This window comes from Apis cerana, linkage group LG11 (genome assembly GCF_029169275.1).
Source record: "Apis cerana isolate GH-2021 linkage group LG11, AcerK_1.0, whole genome shotgun sequence".
Classification (NCBI taxonomy): Eukaryota; Metazoa; Arthropoda; class Insecta; order Hymenoptera; family Apidae; genus Apis; species Apis cerana.
In genome coordinates, this window is record NC_083862.1 from 10,241,050 (window position 1) to 10,263,180 (window position 22,131).

General features: G+C 21.0%; 4 protein-coding genes across 7 annotated transcripts; 2 read left to right on the top strand and 2 right to left on the bottom strand.

Annotated features, from left to right (window-relative positions):
• Window positions 1-151: 151 nt before the first annotated feature.
• Window positions 152-3,999, top strand: LOC107997738 (NECAP-like protein CG9132). Of its 2 annotated transcripts, none has more exons than XM_017056529.3 (3): window positions 152-302; window positions 876-1,272; window positions 1,400-3,999. In XM_017056529.3, the coding sequence occupies exons 2-3, from the start codon at window positions 919-921 to the stop codon at window positions 1,646-1,648; spliced, it is 603 nt and encodes a 200-aa protein (XP_016912018.1). In that variant the 5' UTR covers window positions 152-302; window positions 876-918; the 3' UTR covers window positions 1,649-3,999. The 2 variants fall into 2 exon arrangements, with proteins under 2 accessions (XP_016912018.1, XP_016912017.1); XM_017056528.3 differs by having other exon boundaries at window positions 176-422.
• Window positions 3,482-6,318, bottom strand: LOC107997734 (uncharacterized). Its single transcript, XM_017056520.3, has 5 exons — window positions 6,026-6,318; window positions 4,858-5,161; window positions 4,510-4,770; window positions 4,148-4,300; window positions 3,482-3,998 (listed from the first exon to the last, which is right to left on the bottom strand). The coding sequence occupies exons 1-5, from the start codon at window positions 6,316-6,318 to the stop codon at window positions 3,840-3,842; spliced, it is 1,170 nt and encodes a 389-aa protein (XP_016912009.1). The 3' UTR covers window positions 3,482-3,839.
• A 154-nt stretch (window positions 6,319-6,472) lies between these two features.
• LOC107997736 (tRNA methyltransferase 10 homolog A) lies at window positions 6,473-10,400 on the top strand. 2 transcript variants are annotated; one of them, XM_017056525.3, is made up of 5 exons: window positions 6,473-7,166; window positions 7,246-7,555; window positions 7,665-7,811; window positions 7,900-8,005; window positions 8,116-10,400. In XM_017056525.3, the coding sequence occupies exons 1-5, from the start codon at window positions 7,120-7,122 to the stop codon at window positions 8,337-8,339; spliced, it is 834 nt and encodes a 277-aa protein (XP_016912014.1). In that variant the 5' UTR covers window positions 6,473-7,119; the 3' UTR covers window positions 8,340-10,400. The 2 variants fall into 2 exon arrangements, with proteins under 2 accessions (XP_016912014.1, XP_016912013.1); XM_017056524.3 differs by having other exon boundaries at window positions 6,646-7,076.
• An 830-nt stretch (window positions 10,401-11,230) lies between these two features.
• LOC107997768 (integrin beta-PS) lies at window positions 11,231-21,452 on the bottom strand. 2 transcript variants are annotated; one of them, XM_017056595.3, is made up of 14 exons: window positions 21,254-21,452; window positions 20,093-20,255; window positions 19,730-20,030; window positions 19,388-19,616; window positions 19,193-19,277; window positions 18,469-19,116; window positions 18,069-18,380; window positions 17,796-17,996; window positions 17,192-17,695; window positions 13,258-17,114; window positions 13,070-13,159; window positions 11,859-12,726; window positions 11,384-11,509; window positions 11,231-11,280 (listed from the first exon to the last, which is right to left on the bottom strand). In XM_017056595.3, exons 1-10 carry the CDS (start codon window positions 21,259-21,261, stop codon window positions 17,049-17,051), a joined length of 2,517 nt encoding a protein of 838 aa, XP_016912084.1. In that variant the 5' UTR covers window positions 21,262-21,452; the 3' UTR covers window positions 11,231-11,280; window positions 11,384-11,509; window positions 11,859-12,726; window positions 13,070-13,159; window positions 13,258-17,048. The 2 variants fall into 2 exon arrangements, with proteins under 2 accessions (XP_016912084.1, XP_061937747.1); XM_062081763.1 differs by having other exon boundaries at window positions 13,226-17,114.
• Between the last annotated feature and the right edge of the window lie 679 nt (window positions 21,453-22,131).

Consider the following 22,131-nt stretch of genomic DNA (forward strand, 5'->3'; position numbering starts at 1 on the left):
TTTGTTAATTAAATAAAAATAAAACAGTCAATAATAAAAAAAACGGACTATTTTTTGTGTATATTTAAATCATATTTGAATTAAATTTTCTTTATTTTATTTATTAAATTACAAATCGTATATGCTTACTACGCAGAAGACAATCTATTATCACTAGTAAAATAATCCATGGTTAACGGTCTTTGTGTGGGGATGGGAGGCGTGACTAAAGATAAAGTTATCAAATCACGTCAGAGATCCGTCACAAAATATAAACGAATTTTGAAATAGTACTTGCACTTCGTTAAATTCAACTCTTGAACGTAAGCACTTTCTCTGTGATTTATCAAAAATACAATGGATACATATGAAAGTGTATTACTCGTGAAATCTGAAGTATTTGTATTTAAAATACCACCAAGGTCAACGAATAGGGGTTATCGGTATGATTGATTCTTTTTGACAGCGTTTTTCTCTTTAATTTTGTGACAAGTAATTTTTAACAAGTATGCAAAAATATATTTAAGTGTGACATTGCTATTTAAAAAAATTCATATATTTATTATTAATTTTTGTTGTGATATTATATATAAAAGTAAAAGTTATACCGGAAAATATTAAAAATGTATACTATTTTATATTGAATATAAAATATTTTTAATTTGTACTGTTAATATTTCATTACAAAAATTTAATTTGAAACTTTTAAGTTGTGTAAAAAAATTCAATCAAATATTAAATATTTCAAATATAATATATATTTCAGTTTTAAATATAAATTTCTTTGTATTAAAATAAGTAAATATATTTATAATGTGTAAAAATACTTAATATAAAATGATTAATGTTATTTAGTAAAAATAAATATATTATTTATAATATATATTATATTTTAGTGCAGCTGATTGGAATCTTCAAGAACCTACATGGACTGGACGTATGCGTTTAGTTTCTCAAGGAGATTCAATTACTATAAAATTAGAAGATAAAGTTACTGGAGAATTATTTGCAAAATGTCCAATTGAACAATATCCAGGAATTGCAGTTGAACCAGTTACAGATTCTTCTCGTTATTTTGTTTTAAGAATTCAAGATGATAATGGAAGATCGGCTTTTATTGGTGTTGGATTTCTAGATAGATCTGATAGTTTTGATTTAAATGTTGCTCTTCAAGATCATTTCAAATGGCTCAGAAATCAAGAACAAATAGAAAAAGAAAAGGATAAACCAAAACAAGAATTAGATCTTAGATTTAAAGAAGGAGAAACAATAAAAATAAACATGAAAATTACTGTAAGATTTTTTCATTACTTTAATAAATATCACTTTAAATATTATAAATATTTAAAAATTCACTTATATAATAAATTATATATTTCATACAATTATATAATATAATTTTCATATTTATGATATATAGAAAAAAGATGGTACAGAAGTTTCTACTAAAACAAAACAACGTGCCAATACAAATTTGGGTTTACCACCTCCACCAGGTGGTGTAAAAATTGCTCCACCACCTGCAAAAACTCCAACCTCATCTCCTGCACACAAACCTATTCAAAATCAAACTCAAACAAGTTCTGAATGGGGAGAATTTGCTAGTGCATCACAACAATCTCAAACTCAACAGCCAACAGTAGGAAATGCCAGTTGGGTTCAATTTTAATTTACAGGTGTATTAAAATTTAATATAGCAATATTGTAGTATCATAGATATATATATATATATATATATATATATATATGTATATATATATATATATATATATAATAAAAAAATATATATATACTTTTAATTTATATATTCACTATTTACATATGTATATTAACATAAGTGCATGTTGCATATAAATACCTTTTAAGGGTAATTATTAACAAAGATGTTTCTATGTATATAGTCAATGAATACATATATTTTACTATATTATGATATAGTTTTTTTTTTAATTTTGATTCAGTTATAAAATAATTTATATCTAAAAAAATTTCATTTGAATAACTATATAATAAATTTTATTTAAAAATTAAGTAAAATACATACTTCATATTCACATTGTTATAATTTTTGAAGCATTAAGATAGATTAAAAAAATATAATTAATATTTAATTTTCGTTATTATATTTCTTATTACTATATTATAAATATTAAATAATGTACATATTATATTTTTTATTTAAATAAAATATATAAAATATATGAAATAATTCATATTTTTTATATAAATAATTAACGAATAAGTTTGTCTTATACAAATTAAAATAAAAAAAATTGAACAATAAAAAGTATATATACTAAATAAAAATTAATATAAGTTTAAATTATCAAATAAAATATTATTAATAATATAATTATTGAATATAAATATACTAAAAATATTTTCAATATTTTCTATTGCATGGATACATTCTTTGTGAAAACCCTTAAAGGAATATGAATTAAATTGTGGTACAATCTTAATTAGTATTAGTTTTTGGTATTTGTACATAAAGCAGAAATTATGCAAATGTACGGCCTAATTTTATGGATGTGTTAGATTTTTAGATATTTTGATTTTGCATTGATAAATAAAAAATAATTTTTATTATTATATTATTATTTAATTGTATTATGAAATATATAATCTTTTTATGTATTCTTTTAACTTTAACTTTAAAAATAATATATTAAAGATTTACTTTATATTAATATTAATATAATTTTTCTCGAATAACTGCATTAAATAGATAAAAAATTATATACTAAAATGGATTAAATTTTCTTTTTATGCACTCAAAATATTTCGATCAATTTTTATATCTTATATTTGATAAGTAAAATCTGAAAATTTTAACTTTAGAAAACTGATTTTAAAATTATACATATACAAAATATAGCTTATATATTTGATATAAAATATAAAAAACATAAAAAACTTAAGTATGTATATGTTGAATATTTATAACTATAAATAGTTATATCAATGAAAATAGATATAATAATGATGATAAAAATTGATCCAATATTTAAAGTGTAGGAAAATCATTTTTAAAATTATTTTAAAATAAAAATTATTGTTTTTTATTCAAAAATATGTAAAGACAAAAAAACGAATGCAAAATTAATCTATATATGAATTAATGAAAATAAAATTTATTACATATCTTTATTTGTAGAAGTAAAAAAAATTTCATGTATATATTAAAAAATTATTATTTAAACATAATATAAATTTTAAATTAAGTGCAAAATGATTGTAAATTATTTACAAACAAAAATTTGTTAGATGAATAGATATTTGAAATAATAATTTACATATTTTAATATCATTGTATATTATAAATGATGTTAAGTTATACTGTTAATATTATCTATGTTAATATTTAACAAAAATATCTCGTAATTCCGTAAATTACATTCCATTCGTAGTTACGAAAGTAATAATAAAATATGTATACACATATATGTATATCCACATATTTAACATTATTTTTCTTTTCATAAGTAAATGAAAAATAGTATTGCTTTTTATTGTATATTTTCATTTATAATTATAATAAATTGCATAATTATTAATATACTAAATAATTATTAAAAATCGTATTACAAATAATACTTTGCAATTACATACATAATAGCTGAAAATTTTATTCTATAGTAGAACCTTGATTATTGCACGAAATGAAATTAAAAATATATATAAATATCAAGATTTGTGCAACAAATATTTCAAACAATCAGTCTAAGATTTATATGCTTTTATAAATCATCATTATCCACAGAACATGAAACTATGCTCATCACAATAATGAATAATATTTACATGCATTGATCAAAGTTCTATTATATCATAAGATTATTTATATTTTTAATAAATAATCAACAACGTTTATTACGAGCAACATTAAGTCGTAAACTGCGCATAGCCATAGCGCGACTAAAATGACGTTGAACTGGACGTTGAAGTTGTCCATTAACTAAACTAGAATCTTCATCACACTCTACACTGCTTAAAACTACTAAAAGTACTCCAAGTACCTGTAACATATATATATAACAAATATTATATATTATATTTTAAATATTTATTATAAATAACAATTATTTATATTTTATCTTAATATAAAATTTATTATTGTATTTATATGAAAGCAACATAATAATATTTTCATTTTTATTTTACATACCAAACAAATAATTATTAGTAATGTATAGATATGTATGCTTGCAGCTGGAAGTGATTCTACCTCTCTTAAAGCTTCTGCAGCTTCAGAGAGATCTGGTTTTAATTCCAAGGCATGTCGTAAATGTACTGCTGCTTCTTGATAATGGCCATATGCCTTCAAACAAAAAAATGAATATTGTAATGATTAACTATTACTTGATAATGTTATAAAATAAATGTAAAGGATCAAAATTATTTTTCTTATATTTGATATATTATAAATAAGATTAATCAAATGAAATATATTAAATGAACTATATACATAGAATATATATGAATTCACTATTATTATAAAATAGTTATATTTTTAAAGTTTTTAATTACTTTAAATATTTGTCCAAGTGTAAGATATTGTTCCCAAGCATTACGATCTGGAGGTTGTAATTCTAAAGAACGTCTTGCTAAATATGTTGCATCATCCAAATATTGTTGAACTAATAATACTCGAGCTAAATTTAATAATACTTCTGCATTATGTGGTGATACAGCAAGTGCTCTTCGAAAACATTCAATTGATCTTTGTGCATCACCTTTTATACGCCAAAAATTTCCTATTTGATTGTAAAGTTGAACAGATTTTGGTTTCTGAAACAAATTCAATAATTTCAAATAATAGATTTTTTTTTATAAATTCATCTTTTTTTTAAACAAAATATTTTTTAATAATTATACCTCTCGTTTTGCTTTTATTAAACGTTTTTCTAACAGATCAATATCAACATCTATAGTTTTGCCACCATTTTTCTTAAACATAAGTGCTACATTAGGTTCTGGAACTAATGGATGTTTATCTCTATTTGCAACACCAAGCAAGTTATCATAATAAGTAAAATTAACAGGCTTTCCACAGTCTAGAATTATATCCTCACATTGTTGACCAGAAGCACACATAACTTGTTCATTTGATACTTGAGATGATAGAGGAAAAGATTCAGTGGCATTTGATGTATCCTTCAACACGTATGACGAGAATCGTCTGCCAAGGGGACCAAAGTTAGGGCTTTTTTAACGCTGAAAGAACAGTAAGCCACACACAAATACTAACTACAGGAAGAAAAAGAAAATTGCATTATTAAAAACAAAATCTAAAAAATATAAAAATTAATGATAATTAAATAAAATGTAGAAATAAAAAAGATTCAATATACAATTTTTTTTTGAATTAACTATATTTAAGAATTATTATATATTTCATATATTTACATATTTCATACAATTTGAATATTTAATCTTGTTAATTTCTTAAGAAATTAAATATTTTTAATTCTTCTAAATTCTTATTAATATTTAAAAATAATAATAAATGAAACATGTGTTGTAATAATGCTCTGCATATTAATAATTATATTAAACATGCAAAACATGCAAATGTGATATAAAAAATAATTTTAAATACAAAGTATAATATTATTTAATGTTTTGATTAAGATCTTATTGATATATTTATGATAAATATTAATAATATAAAAAATACAATGAATAAATACAAAAATCTAACGAAAACTTTATCTTTAAAGAATTTATCATTTCAGACCTTTAAATGTTTTTTAATTAAGTGGAATGTTACAATAATATCAATAATATCTACTGTGAGAATACCATAGCATATATGCAAAAAATCATAAAACACGAGATCTTAATTTTCCAGGTATATAAATTAGGTTTATAGATTTATAAATTCTTGAATTATGTTTAAAAAATATAAATCTCGAAATCCACTTTGTTTCAAAAAATGTTAAAAGGATCATTTTGATCAGTATCATTTTGAACTTTATATTCTGAAACAAGATGTGCCACATAGCTCTTACCCAAAATAAATCAAACTCCTGTGATTTCTTACCGTTCATGATTTCCAGAAGCAACATTTTTGCAATCTTGACAATATGATTGTATTTTTTCATAATTTTCAGAAATAGCTGTCCTACTCCAACTTTGTCCATTTCCAACACTAATGCTACTAGCCAAGATATCGAAAATAGGATCATCCTCAATTGTGTTCACGAAATCTGTCGTCTTGATGACTTTGTCAGCACTGAGTCTCCAAGAAGTTCTGGAGTTTGTTAATTTTGCTTGAAGTATCAGAAAACAAAAAAGATAGCCAACAACACGACCATCAATTCCAATAACTTGCATTCTCTCACTTCACGAAAAAATTAAATACTAAAGCGTACAAAAATCGTCTGCTTTTGCTATAGCAAGATGAATACCTAAAATTTTCATCCAGATGACTCTATCCTTTAGGAATTATTAAATTAATTGCCAATATTTATTTTTACTATTATAATGTCCCTAGAAATTGTAAATTATTTTTATTTATTATATTTCGAATAAAATTGAATATTAAAAAATTTTTTAAAAGATTGTTATATCTTATCGATTTTTTTATTTATTAAAAAAATAATTAAAATATTTGAAAATTAATAAATAACTATAATTGATTTAATAATAAATAATGTTTTTATATATCAAAATATTATTAAACGTAAAAATCTAATAATTAGATTATTATATAATTTTATTATAAAAAATTTATATAAATACATATATAAATACATAATACTATTTTATATTTATTATAGTCTTTTAAATATATTATTATTTTCGCGCCTAACGCGAAATATTTAATGAGATTTTCTTCAACGATATTTTAGTAGACCTTATCATAAAAGTACGAGTTTCATTTTCTTACTTTTTTTATAAAATATGGAAATTGAAAAAAGTACAAATAACATTGAAACAATAAAAATTGATACACAATGTATGCAAATTTGTGAATACGAAACTTGTAATATGGATACAAAGTTCCCGGAATTACATCTAAATTTGAGTAAACGTCAACTGAAAAAAGTAAAAAAAAAAGAAAAATGGTTGAAACGAAAGGTTGAACTAAGGTTTTTATTTCTCAGTTCTTTAATAAATTAAAGAACTATACATATGATTCTATATGTGTACAATATATTCCATTATTTTATTATGATTAGGTTAAATTAATTTTTTAAATTATATCAAATTAAATTTAATAATAATACTATTGATAAAAAAATTATTTTAATTTTATAGATTACGTGAACGAGAGAAAGCAAAACAAAAACGAGCATTTGCTCGTGCAAATAATATAAATCTTGGACCATCCAGAAAAGCTTTAAAAAAAAGTATAATGGCAGATAGTAGTTGTAAAATTGGAATAACTATTGATTTATCTTTTGATGATTTAATGATTGATAAAGATATTGCAAAATTAACTAAACAAATACTAAGATGTTATACTTTAAATAGACGAGCTATTGCACCAATGCAATTTTCTCTTACAAGTTTTAATGGAAAATCAAAAACAGATATGCAAAAACACAATGGATATGAACATTGGGATGTATGTTATTTTAATAAAATTGAAATAATTATACAAAAATATTATACAAAAATAAAAATTTGTATAATGAATAATTTACATTCTAATTTTTTCAAAATTTATATTGTAGGTAAAATTTTATGCAGAATCCTATCTAAATGTTTATCCAAAAGAAAAAATTATATATCTTACTAGTGAATCAGAAAATATTATTACTCAATTAGAACATGATTATGTGTATGTTATAGGTGGTCTTGTTGATCATAATAGTCATAAGGTAAGTTAAAATTTGTGATTTATATAACCTTCTTAATATTTATAATATTTATATAATAATACTAATATAATAATATTTATATTTTTAGGGTCTCTGTCATAAATTAGCTGCACAAGTTGGCATAAAACATGGTAGATTACCTTTAGATAAATTTTTGCGTATGAAGGCAAGAAAAGTTTTAACTATTGATCATGGTATGATTAATATACAATTACTACTATTACAATTAACAACTAAATTCAGTTAAATATAATATAAACTTTAATATATATATATATATATATGTATATATAAATATTTTTAGTGTTTGAAATATTGCTTAGAGTCAGTGAAGGAAAAACATGGCAAGAAACATTTTTACAAGTTTTACCAGAGAGGAAAAATGTACAATTAATTGTACCATCAGGAGATAATAAAGATATATTAGATATATATAATAATAAAAAAAATTTTTTCTACACAAATAATAAAATTGAATCAAAAGTTAAAATCAATGAATTTGAAAACATAAATGATGTATGTACATAACAAGTATATATTGTAGATAGTAATTTTGCATTTTATGTTTTATATTTTTACTAACTTTATTTTGTTATATGTATTTCATAAAAAGTATATATGTGTATGTCTACTAATATACACATGTAAATTATTGTAAACAAAAAAATACAGATGTGAATTCTATTTCTAAAAAATTAAATATTAAGTACATTAATTTTATATATGGGATATTAAATGGAATGATATATATAAAATATCAATACAAATAATTATATAAGTTAAAGATGTCTGTTTTTATTTAAGATGATCTAATAAATTTACTTTAAATATAATCTCCTATGCAAAATAAAAATATAAAACAACAAATTTACACTTTAAAAAAATATATCAATTTTTCTCAAATTTTGCAAGAAAATTTCAAAAATATTTTCTATATTTGTATATAATTTATATACATATATCATTTACACTAATTATTATTTTAAAATGAAGTGAAGTTATAAGAATAAATTAAATTTACATAAAATTAAACATATAATTACCTCAAGTATTTTATAATTTTATATTTTATGTAATAAAGTTATATAATAAAGTTATGACTAGAAAATAATTCAAATATTTAGAAATTGACAATGTTTTTAACAAACATTATTCCTGAAAATTAATATATAGCAATAGATAATGATTTAAATAATAATTTAATCATTTACTTGATAATTTTTGATATTCATTATTTGTACACATTTTCGTATTTATTATACTTTATTAACTAATAAAAAATATTACTTATGAGATATAATTATATAATTATTATTATTAGATATAATTATTACGAGATATAATTAAATACTTTTTGCAAAATTTGGGTAAAATTAATTTTACTAATTTTAATAATATGCGATTTGAAATTTAAAATTAAAATTTTTTATATATATATACTATCAATAAAATTATATAAATGTTTTAATCATAATTTTATAAGCAAAAAATAAATAATTATTTTTTGAGATAATATGTACCATTTTATAATTTGATTTAAAATTTGTTATACAAAAATTTTGTTTTAAAAAATTATTTCTTTTTTGTAGATATTATAACTAATTTTTTTAGTTCGAGTTTTAAACATATATAATTTATTTAAATAGAAAATAAATACTTAAATATTTATGCAATATTATTGAAATTTAATTTTCGATAAATTAGATTATTTTTACGTGTAATTTTTGCAATATCAAAATTGGAGCAAATATTTATTATAATAATATTTATTTATCTTTTATCTTTTATACTATATGAATATTATAATTTCTTATTTAGATTAATTTATAGGTAATTCTTTGTTTGTGATACATATATACAAAATCATTTTTGATCACAAAGATCAAAGTGACATTTAAATTGACAATTGTTATTTTTTGTTTAATTTTATCTTTTTCTTTCAAATTTTTTTAATCTTTTATATACATTAAGAATCGTTCATATATAGTCAAAAATAAAAATAAGAGATAATTCTTTGTTGCACAAAATATATACAATTTTATGAATATTTTTTAGCATATATAAATGTAATTACTAAGAAACTATTATTTGCATTATATAAGAAAAGTGTTTAATTTTCATTAATTTTCATTGTTAAATTTTTAAAAGAAATTTATATTCTTTTTGTAAATGATTTTTTTTTAAATAGAAATAGAAGTTTATATTTTTTATAGAAATATTCGTAAAGAAGCAAAAATATCTAAAATTAAAACAAAATAATTATTTTACTTAGATTATTATCCAATTAAAATGTATTTGAAATCATTTCTTCATTTAATTCTATTCTGCATAATAATAACTTCATAGTTTATATATTGGTTATTTTCATGCAATGTTGTCAACATCTTGACCATCAATTATTTCAAATTCGCTACCACTTTCATCACTATGACTAATTAGTTTGCTTGATATAGGTTCAAGTTCTGCTTCTTCCTCAGAAGATGATCCTTTTTCAAAATGGCCACTTTGAAATTTAATACCATCCATATCAGTTTCTTCAGCACTAAGCTCTAATTCAGAATTTTCTATATCATCAGTACTCCCATCTTCATGTGATGGCATTTTAAGATCCATAAGTTCTTCATCATTAAAAAATTCTATAAAAGAAATTTTTTTAATAAAATTTTATGAAATATATATTTACTGAATAAATATAAAATAAATAATAAATGATTAATATTTAATCATTTATATAAAAGTGCTAATTAATAATTAATAATAATTAATAATATTCAAAAATTGGTTATACCATTTTGAACATCAGACAATACGCTGGTAGGAGTAGGAGATTGGTCCCCTGATTCTCCTGCTCTAGTAAGAACTTGAAGATTATCTTCAGTTACTGCTGGTAAGAATTCTTCAATTTCACTATCCCATTCTAAAAAATGAAATATTACATATTCATTACATATTCAAAATTATTATATCAATTATTTCTAAAAATAGAATTTAATATTACATTAATGTAATATCATTTGTACCTTTATATAATATCATTTTACTAGGAAGCTTTAACAATAATGCAGGCCCAAGTAAAATGCTCATGCATATTGTATATGTAAGAAGTATACCATTTATAGTACGACCAATAATCCATAGACCCAAAGAAAGAGAGCAAACTGCAGTACAAAACTGAAATCATTTTTAGTGTTTAAAATATTAAAATTAAAACAATTTATATATATTTAAACATAAAATAAAACAAAGCATAATTAATTTTTATACAAATATAATTAATTTTTACATTAAATAAAATAAAAATATAAATGTTTATAATATAGATATATTTTTCTATTTATATATAGTGAAATGTAACAAGTACAAAAGCATTACCACTCCTGGTTGCTCTTTTCTCAATTGCTTCAAATTATGAATTGCTGTTTTTATTTTTTTTCCTATTTTTTCAATTTGTTCTGTTTTTGCATAAGAGCTACAAACATATTATAAATTTTATTTGTATTAATTTTATATGTTGAAATAATTATGAATATATAAGCACAATTAGAAATAATTTTGGAAATAATAATACATACGCAGCTAAATCCAATGCTTTATTTTCTTTTTGAACTTGAGTTTCTAAGGTACTATAACAGAGAACAACGACCAGTGCAGCACTGCTGGCTGCAGCAAAGCCTCGAACCTCTAATACAATAATACCCCTGAAAAATAAGTATTCATAAATAATCGTTTTTATTTTATTTTTTTATATTTTTTTTATATTTTATTACGTTAATTTAAATACGTAAATAATAAATTATTATAATCAAATATAACAATAGTAAAACAAGTAAATAATTTATATAATGTGATTTCTCTAATTTTCAATCACGATTTTAATTGTCAACACGTACTGCCATCTAGAATAGTAATAAAGATCTGGTGGGAAAAATACGTAGAGAACATGCAATTCATTCGTCGAAGCAAATATGAATGTCATGGACAAACATAATTGTGAAAAAAGAAATGCAAAAAAGGATTTTAGAATATATTACTTGAAATTAAGGAAACCTTTTATATTAATTTGTTTTCGTAATATGCGTAAATAACGTTATATGATTGAATATGTTTATACGCTTATCATAAAGGAACATATAAAAAACACAAAGCATGCTTGAGTAACGATAGAGTAAGTATTTACAACTGACATCAAATGCCGAAACACGCATGCTTCTATAAACCTTGACCTAGAAAGCGACTTACTTTCAAAGCATTTAGAAACAATGAAATGTCGCGCAAAACGCTTCTCTTTTAATATACAAAACTTTTTATTAATCATTATTTAATTTTTTAATTATCATTAGTATAAATTTATTTATTAAAAATAAAATATGAAAATTTTGTAAATTAAATTATACGATATCAAAAAAAAACATTATATTTAAAAGTTATATTTAATATTCATTATTTGGCGAATTAGACGTCATAAGATTTTTATTTTGTAAACTAACCAAAATTAAAATTCTATTGAATGATAAAAAAATAGTAATTAAATAATTAAATTTCTCAAAATTATATATAATTATATCTTTGAAGTGACGCATATCATACAGTACTAAAGGAACTTACCAAAACAGTATATTGAATACGATGACGACAGAAATACTATTCACAGAGTTTTCCCAAAGAAGGATACTTTCCAAAATACCACAAAGTCGCCTTGAAGCTTCAAAATTACATCCGACATTTCGATATCGTTCAACTTTAATAGTTTTCTGTTCGTCCTCAACCTCACTTGCATCATGAGATGTCGCGTTCCTCATCCATCGAAAATAACATGCCACTCTCGAAAGCCGTTCCATGACAGTTCCAGGTCGACGTTGACTGCTTTTGTCGTCCTAATTCCCGTACTCCTTTGGCATGGTACACCCTCGGAAGACTGTGCGGGAGTATTTTTAGCGCGTGACAACGAGAGTAAGACTTTTGAGAACGAACGAGCAACCGCGGGGGTTTCTTCTGCTTTGCATCGGAGAATAGAGTGAGAAGGAAAGAAAGATCGAGAAAGAAAGAGATAGGTTGACACGACAGAGAAGAAAGAACAAAAAGTGAGAAAGATAGAAATGAATATAAACGAAAGACTGGATTAAGACTTAACTACGACTGACAAAGAACAAACGAGTATAATGTGAATAAGATGGATAGAAAAAGAAAGAGGAGAGAGGGAATAAAGCTAAGAAAAGAAGTAGGAAGAAAAAAGAGAAGAAAATATAAGAATTGAGTACTTATATACTCTCGCGGTATTTCACGTTCTTGTCAATTTGACGAATACTTTCTTCCGAATTACACATTTCTTTTGTTTTTTCTATTTTTCTCTAAAATACAAGTTTATGGCTATGCTACATATCTGTTATTACATTACTGACGTATGTAATACTTACGTATGTACGTGTTCAAGCGTTATTCTACATACCTTGATTTCACCTACTACAAACACGTGACGATTGAGACACGAGACGCTGTTACAGCAGCAATATACAATTAAACTGCGTAAATTCTTAAATATTTAGCTATTTCATTATAATTTAATATAGTATTATAATTTATATGATTTATTTTAATAGTCTCATTTTTAATTTATATAAAACATAAATTTTAATTTATAATAAAATAATTAATATACAAGTTTAATTATAAATTTTTAATTAATAAAAAATATAAAAAATTTAAATTTTTACAAATTTATCCACATATTTATCAAAATTAAATTGAAATTAAAATATAATTAAAATTAATTTCATTATTTTAAATTATAAAACTATATATATATTTTATATATATTTTACTTGTAAACTTTATATATACTTTTTTTACTCAAAAAATTTATATATGTATATTTTATGAGAAATATCTTATTTATTTTTATAAAATTTAATCAAATCCCAAGAAAATATTTATAATATTTAAATATAATTAAATATAATTAAATATATTAAATATAATAATTTTTAAATAAATAAATATAAATTTAAATATTTTATAATTATTCGTTATAATGTTCGTTTTAATATTTGATAAATTTTTTTAACAAAAAGATTTAATTTTTAAATATGCATGATATTTTAAGATTTACTTAATATTAATAGTTGAAATAATAGTTTAAAATTATTTAATTTTTTTTTTGCCTTTTGAGAAATGATTTAATAAACAAATAAATAAATAATATGATCACGTAAAAAAATAAATAAACAATTTATTTAAAAAAAATTCAATCAGATATTAAATTGATTTATCATACGAAAATTTTTTTATATATTGATTAAAAAATATTATAAAATTTTGTTTATTGAAAAGTTTTTATTTTGTTATCGTTTTCTAACCATTTTATTTTGTTTCAAATTATATGAGATCAAATTTTTTCATATTTTCATTTTTATCATATCAATATATATATTATAAAGTATTTCTTGAAAAATTTTATAATACACACGTTATTTTGTTAAATCTTTAATAATAATAATATTTAATATTTATAACTAATAAATTTTATTGTATTAATGTAATTATTCATAAAATAAAGTTAATATATATAATTATTTAAAATTTATTTATAATAAAAATAAATAATTTTTATTTATAAAATATTATTTTCAAAGAATTTTTTAATACTATAGAGAAATTTATTAAATATTCCATTATTTTCAAGTTAAATGTACATATATTTTTGAAATTCTAAAACTAATAGGTTAAGAATGATCTATAATTGATTTGGTAATTTATTTATTTTTTTTTGATTTGACATTAAATATTAAATTGCAATACAAAATCGTGAATAATTTTTTTTTATAGATTATATATTGTTATTAGAAAATCTATAATATAATAGTTTTATCCAAAATGAACAGAAATGACAAATAATTTATTAATTTTATTATATTTTATATTATAAGGAAAATAGTATATTTTATAAAAGAAAAATATATTTATTTCAATATAAAATATAATTATTATAAATAATAAGAATAACAAATATATTATTTTTCTATTTTAAAATAATTATAATTTAGATAAATACTTCTAATCTACAAAATTATATTTTATTTTTATTTTTATGTATTATGTATTACATTTTATTTTAATTTATTATATATTATATAATATATTATATAATAGATTAATTACTTTATATCATTTCTTTTATTTAATTACAAGATAATTATATTATATATATTTTAATAAGAAAGATTTATATCTAAATACAATTTACATGTTATATATTATATATTAGATTATAATACAAAACTTATAATATATTATTGCACTATGTTCATTTAAAGCTAATTTTATACACAAATTTCTTTTATATTTTATATAAATTAATTTCTAATAAAATAATATTATGTACAATGATAAAAAATAATTTTTTTTTAATTTATGAAAATTTCATAATTTGAAATATTAAAAAAGTAGAAAAATAAAAAATGATTTTAATTGAATATATATGTATATAATTGTTTATGTATAAAATTTATATTAATAATATTTTTATTGTACATAATTATAATAAATTTTATTTTATATAATAATAATTTATAGAATAATTTTTTTTTTAGAAAATAAAAGATATATGAAATCAACTATATAAATGGAATCTATGGAAACAGGACTGATAAAATCAATATATAAATATGCATATATAAATATATTATTAACACAGAATAATACAATATTTATTTTTTTTTTACCTTACAATGAGATCGTAAGATAAGCTGATATTTTTATTATAATCAATGGCAGTGAAAACTATATAATTTATCATGATGTGATAAAATGATTATTTTGTAATAATATTTATTTATATTTTAAATTTTCATTGATCAAAAATCAATATTATTATTTATATATATTATATATGATTGCTTTGAATTAAATAAAAAATACAATGCTATGAAAACTGTAAAGCTTCATTACTATAATTAATATTATTTAATATTATATATTATAAAAATTAATTTTTCAATATATTTAAAATATTGATTTAAGCTTTTTTTAACGAATTTTTTATTAATTATATTTTTATTAATTTAAAATATATTTTAAAGAAATAAAATTATTCTAAATAATAAGAAGTAAAATTTTAAAAATTTTTCTAAGATTTCTAAAAAGAAATCTTGAGGATCATATTTTTTATAAGTTGCAAAATGAATTTAACTTACTACTATACATTTTGCTATTTTTTTTTTTTACATTTATACAATTTTACATACATTTTTAGATCATTCTTTTTTATAAAAAGTAAAACATATATGAAAATCAGGAAGACTTATAAAGAAAACAATTGAATATTATTTGTTAACATAATTGTAAATAACATTAGATTTTACAATATCACATATTAAAATGTGCCTTATTATTAAAAATTTATTGATATATGAAAATGTTTAATAAATAATATATTAAAATAAAAATCTATTACTAAATTTCTAAATTCGATAATTATGTGAAATTTTCTAAAAAAGTACATATATTTCACAAATTTTGTATTAAAAAATATAATTAAAAATTATAAATATTTGTCATGAGATAAAAGGCACTTTTATATAAATGTTACAGTATGATTACGATTTTAAATCTTCAAATCGTTTCGTTATTATGTTTCTATGCAGACATTCATTCTTATGTTATCATTTTTCACTCTATACATTGTATACATAATTTACACTTATTCATATACATTCATACATAGCAGTCTAAGTCAGCAGTTCTTAACCTGTGATCCATAAACTATTATACAAATAAGTGAGTAAGATAAAACATAAGATATTATTATGGATATGCATTTAACTGCGTATTAATTTTTATACATAAATTGGATGCACATTATAAATTTAAATCTTAAATTAAATTTAAAAAGTTATTTAAAAAAAAATTTGTGATAAACAAAAAGTTAAAATTAAAGATTAAGAACTGCTGGTCTATAAATTATATGGCAGTATTATAATATGAATAATTTGATAAAATTTTGTATTACACTAAATTCCATTAAATACTTATCAATTATAATATTAATAATTCTATTCTATTCTAATTAGTACTAAAGCTTCATTTGCTGCATAATAAAATTTGTTTGTTGTTTAATTAAATATTAATCAATTTAAAATTTATATTTATATATATATATATATATATATTTATATATAAAAAGGCAATCTTTACTGCAATGAAATAATTCCTTCTATTAAATAAAGATTATTTTTATGATTTTTATTTTCCAGCATATGTTGGATTTTTAAATGTTGATGTTGCTTGTTTATAAATTGGATTTTCTCCCTGTTTAAAAATAATTATAACGATAAATTTTATAAAATAAAAATATATATAAATAAAAAATAATTTAATATTTTTACCGTATCCCATTTAGCCATCATTCTTTCTTTTTCAAATTTTGCAAATTCTCTTCTATCATGTATAGTCGTTAATAATTTCCATAAAAGTAACAATGCAAGACCAATTAAAACAATAGCTGCTATTACACCTAATACTATACCAAGCATATAAACTTGTGGTGGACATTCCCTTTCTTTTTGAGCTCGGACTTTTAAACAATTAGTTTCATTGTAATAATAAACAAAATTATATTTGCAGTCATCTTCATCTATACCAAAACATAGAACTTCATCCTTATCAACATCTGGTATAACTGTATCAACTGGTTCAGGAACGAATTCCTTGCAATTTTTCATACATTCCTCTTTATCACTAAAATTACCACTACCATACATTTGGCACAATACACAATTTTTTAATTCTTCACAACGACTTGGACAAGTTGGACATTTATTACAATGTTTACCAGAATACCTAGTGCTTCCTTCCTCATGACAAATACATTCACCACAAACACAATCACCCTAGATAATAAAAGATTAATTAATATTATAATTATAAGATAGAAGATAAATTTTTTTGTTAAATAATAAAATTTTTTTGCTAAGATAATAAAAAGCTTACATGTCCTGAACATAATACTCCATTAGTAGTTCCTGGTGCAATACAAGTTTCATTTGAAGATCTACAATTACAAGATGGACCAGTCCATCCTGCATTGCAAACACATTGCCCACATTCACATGTTCCATGATTTGAGCACAAATGACCTTGATCTCGATCACAGGAAAAATTATCACATTCACAAAAATGACCTGATATTATCTATAAATGGATAATATTATATATTCAATCGAAAAACTTTATATAAATTTTTTTAATTAAAATTATATTTACTTCTTCAGGATTTTCTCTTTCTTCACATTCACATTGGCCACAAGCACAAGTTCCTCTTCCTGAACAATCTATAAGAGAAGTGTTATCAGGTCTACAAGATTGGAAATGTTTATCTAATCCTGTCATTTCTTGATGAGGGCTGCATTCACAACGTTTTCCAAAAAATCCATCATAACATTCACAAATACCACATTTTAAAGTTCCTACACCATTACATTCTGGTGATTTTGGTTCAAACATAGTACCTTCACGTTCGCATTCACAATCACATAACATTTCCAAATTTACTGTCAGTGTTTCATTGATTCCTACCTAAAAAAGAAAAAAAGAAAAAAAGAAAAAAAAGAAAATTTTTTTGTCAAAAAATAGTAAATGGACAAGTACAATTTTTTATTCTTACTGGATAGATATCAAACTTTTGTTTCCATTCTGATCTATTTTCTGGACAACTTGTAACTTCAATTTCTGCTGTAAATTCTACTTTTGTCCCTACTTTTAATCCATCACATTTTGAAGTTTCAATAAGTGGCCCTGTACCCAAACATTTTGAGAAATATTTTACTTTCACAGCACTACTGGCTGTATCTTTCATTTCAACTGAACTTGAAATTGCATCATACTGTTCACGAATTAATTCTACAACATTACTCGAATCATCTGACAATTTACCAGCAAATGATCCTTCTACATGTTTAGTTAATCTTTTATATACATTTATTTGTTCTTCTGTAACAGCCCATATAATATTAATAGCATTTTGTTTAACTTTTAAATTAATCTGAGAAATACTTGGATAATCTTGCAAAGATGAATGTGTATAAAGTCCACTATTATCTAAGTGACATTCTCCATCATTTGGTTTGACAATTCCACCTAATTTACCATCTCCTGCATAATGAAAACCAGCATCTGTTGAAAATACTAAAAGTCTACGAGCTTTTTCACGCCAACCAATTTGTCGTCTACAAACTATAGCTTGCATTATTGCATCAAATCCTCCCTCTGGTGCATCTAAATTGCCAGATACTGAAGCATTTCGCACTAAACTCTATATATATAAAAAAAAGTTGGTAATAATTTTTATAGAATACCGAAAAATTAAATTATGTAATTAATGTACTTACTGCAAAATGACTAGTATCTTGAGATAATGTCATAATATTTTTATAACCATATGGTGCTGCACATCCATCACATGGTTCTTTTAATCTGAAATCATACAACAATTATAAATTAATTATCAAATATATAATAATATATAAAAATTATAAATAATATTCAAAATTATATCTAAAAATTATAATTCTCTTTTGACTTACGATTTAGGCATTGTACTAACATAAGGCATTACAACTTTATCAACAAAACTGCCAAAACCTAAACGAAAATTACTTGTAATTTTACTCATGCTTTCTACTAGAAGTTGACCTAAGTCTGACAATTTTTTTTTATCATCTTCCATTGATTTACTCAAATCCATAAGATAATACAAATCAACAGGGTAATCTTCAGCTTGTGAATAGGCAAATGTCATTCTATGAGCTTCATCTGTCATTCAGAATTAATATCATTTAATAATTTAGATATTTAGTTAATGGAATTATTTATTAATATTTATACTAATATTTAAAAGAATATTAATTAGTTGCTGTTTAACTTACTTATTCTAAGTTTTAAATTAACTTCTTGTGGCCAAATTTGTATAGCTTCTTGTCTTTTGTTACCACTATTACTATTACTACTGCTACTAGTTTCTTTATAGGATTGTGAACCATATGTGCTAGAATTTATATATGAATATTCATAACTATTAGCACCACCACTTGCATAACCACCTTTTGTTAAATTTCTGTGTCTTATCATACTAAAAACATTATCTGGATTCCATGTATATTCTGCTGGACATGTTGCAAATATTTTGGTATTGATATTAGGTAGAAAACATCGTTTTTCAGAAAATTTCTATAAAAAATAAATATATTTTATAGTTATTTATATGATATATATAAATATTAAATACTTACTGGTGCAGCACACCAGGCACAATGTGGTGTTTGTATACATTCATGACATGTTTGTTTACTGATACAAGGATTCATTCCAGTCAGTCTTTCTAGAGGTAAATAATTTGCATTTACTGAAGTAATAATTACTATTGATATAATCCATCTTGAACTGTCAAACATTCTGTATATATATATATAAAATATATCAGTATTCATATAAATTTTTTTTAAATTAATATAACTTATAGATCATTTAAAAGATAATTATAAGAATAAAATAATTTTTTCAGCATTTAAATTTTAATTAAATTATAACTTTATATAATTATTTCCAAAAATAATATAAAGTAATATTTTTATATATATAATTATTCTTATAATTCAATAAATTTTTAAATTATATATTCTTAATTTATTTATTTCTTCTAAGAATAAGTATAAATTATAATACTATAAATTATCTATAAGATTCATTTGATAGATTTAATTATATTTATTAAAAAAATTTTAATAATTTTTATTTAAAAACATAAATTAATTATTTTATTTATAAATATAATAGAAATTTGATTTAGTAAGCTATGCATATATGACTCAAATTAATTTTTTATTTTATTATAAAATTATATCTATAGAATTTTTTAAAATTCTAAAAAATAGAAATAATTAAATTAATTTGAAACTAAGATTATTAAAATTTGATATTAAAAGACTATAATACTAAAATAGTTCATATATAAATATCTAAATTGTAAAATTTATATTAAATGTTATATTTGTGAGAAAGAAACTGAAAAATAGAATATTTTCTTTATAATTAATTAGTTATTTAATAAAATAGAATGTAATTAAAATATAATTATATGATAAAAGTTTTACGTTTAGTAATAATTAATTTAAGTAAGTATCCATATAATTTAAATAAAAAATTAATCAATTATAAAATTTTGAAATATATTTTCTTTTTTATCAAATACATATATATATATATGTATATATATATATATATGTGGTGTGTGTACTTAATATATACCTGTAAAATGCGATTATTCATGACTTAAAACAGACCGCTTATTCATTCACAATGATGCCGTCATCTTTATATTTACAAAATGCTATCTCTAATGAAGTTGAAAATATTAAAACAAAAAAACTAGATAAGAAATTTTAAAGGCTTACTTTTTCATTAGATATTTTTTCTTCAATTTGATATTAGAACATCACACGTTTTGATCAATGTTTTCTTGTTATCCAAATCGCCATAAAAGGTAACCCATCAAACGCACGCACTCCACAAACAACTGCCTATACAAGATTGCGATAGTGTCAGACTTAGAAGTCTTGGTCTGTGACTAAGTTTGATTCTGATTATACATATAGCATAGAATAATAATAACTAGATATGCAACTATGAAACTGAAATGAATAAATATAATATTAATGCTATAATATGCGCATATAATATTTTCACTATAATTTTTTTTTTTTATAAGATATGCAAGAAAAAAAAATTTTGAAATTCAATAAAATTTTTAAATATAATATATTTTATATATTTTTAGTATATTGCATTTTTAACAATTTTAAATAATATTATTATATTAAAATAGCTAAAAATATGTAATTAAAAATAATTTTTATAATATTGTTGAATGTATATGAATGTTAAGGTACGTTTTCACACAATAATAATTTGTGACTTTTTCAATTACGACACTAAATGATGTCATAATTTCTATTATCGTAAATACTATTACATCAAAGATTACATTATTAAGGCATTGAATCGCGATATACATGCTATGATATAATATCACGATATAAAAATGATTTATACTGCCGCATGAAAACATACCTTTAATAATGTTAAATAATATTAAATAAAAAGATTCTAATGAAATATTATAATTTTATATTGTATAATCGAGAAAGTATTTTTGATCTCTATTAAACAAATTTTTTAAATTTAAACACACATACACACACACACACACACAGACACACGCACACACACACATAAATAAAAATTCATATGAAGAAAATTAAGCATATAATAC

What these genes read in the sequence shown, in the direction of transcription:
- LOC107997738 (XM_017056528.3), top strand. Translation starts at nt 337, where the DNA reads ATGGATACATATGAAAGTGTATTACTCGTGAAATCTGAAGTATTTGTA. An exon ending in TCAACGAATAGGGGTTATCG is followed by an intron (nt 423 to 875) that starts GTATGATTGATT and finishes ATTATATTTTAG; the next exon opens with TGCAGCTGATTGGAATCTTC. An exon ending in AAATAAACATGAAAATTACT is followed by an intron (nt 1,273 to 1,399) that starts GTAAGATTTTTT and finishes TATGATATATAG; the next exon opens with AAAAAAGATGGTACAGAAGT.
- LOC107997734 (XM_017056520.3), bottom strand. Translation starts at nt 6,318, where the DNA reads ATGCAAGTTATTGGAATTGATGGTCGTGTTGTTGGCTATCTTTTTTGT. An exon ending in CACTTGGACAAATATTTAAA is followed by an intron (nt 4,301 to 4,509) that starts GTAATTAAAAAC and finishes TTTTGTTTGAAG; the next exon opens with GCATATGGCCATTATCAAGA. An exon ending in TACTAATAATTATTTGTTTG is followed by an intron (nt 3,999 to 4,147) that starts GTATGTAAAATA and finishes TATATGTTACAG; the next exon opens with GTACTTGGAGTACTTTTAGT.
- LOC107997736 (XM_017056524.3), top strand. Translation starts at nt 6,889, where the DNA reads ATGGAAATTGAAAAAAGTACAAATAACATTGAAACAATAAAAATTGAT. An exon ending in ATGGATATGAACATTGGGAT is followed by an intron (nt 7,556 to 7,664) that starts GTATGTTATTTT and finishes TTTATATTGTAG; the next exon opens with GTAAAATTTTATGCAGAATC. An exon ending in TTGATCATAATAGTCATAAG is followed by an intron (nt 7,812 to 7,899) that starts GTAAGTTAAAAT and finishes TTATATTTTTAG; the next exon opens with GGTCTCTGTCATAAATTAGC.
- LOC107997768 (XM_017056595.3), bottom strand. An exon ending in GTTAGTACAATGCCTAAATC is followed by an intron (nt 19,278 to 19,387) that starts GTAAGTCAAAAG and finishes GTATGATTTCAG; the next exon opens with ATTAAAAGAACCATGTGATG. An exon ending in TGATGGCTAAATGGGATACG is followed by an intron (nt 17,115 to 17,191) that starts GTAAAAATATTA and finishes ATTTTTAAACAG; the next exon opens with GGAGAAAATCCAATTTATAA.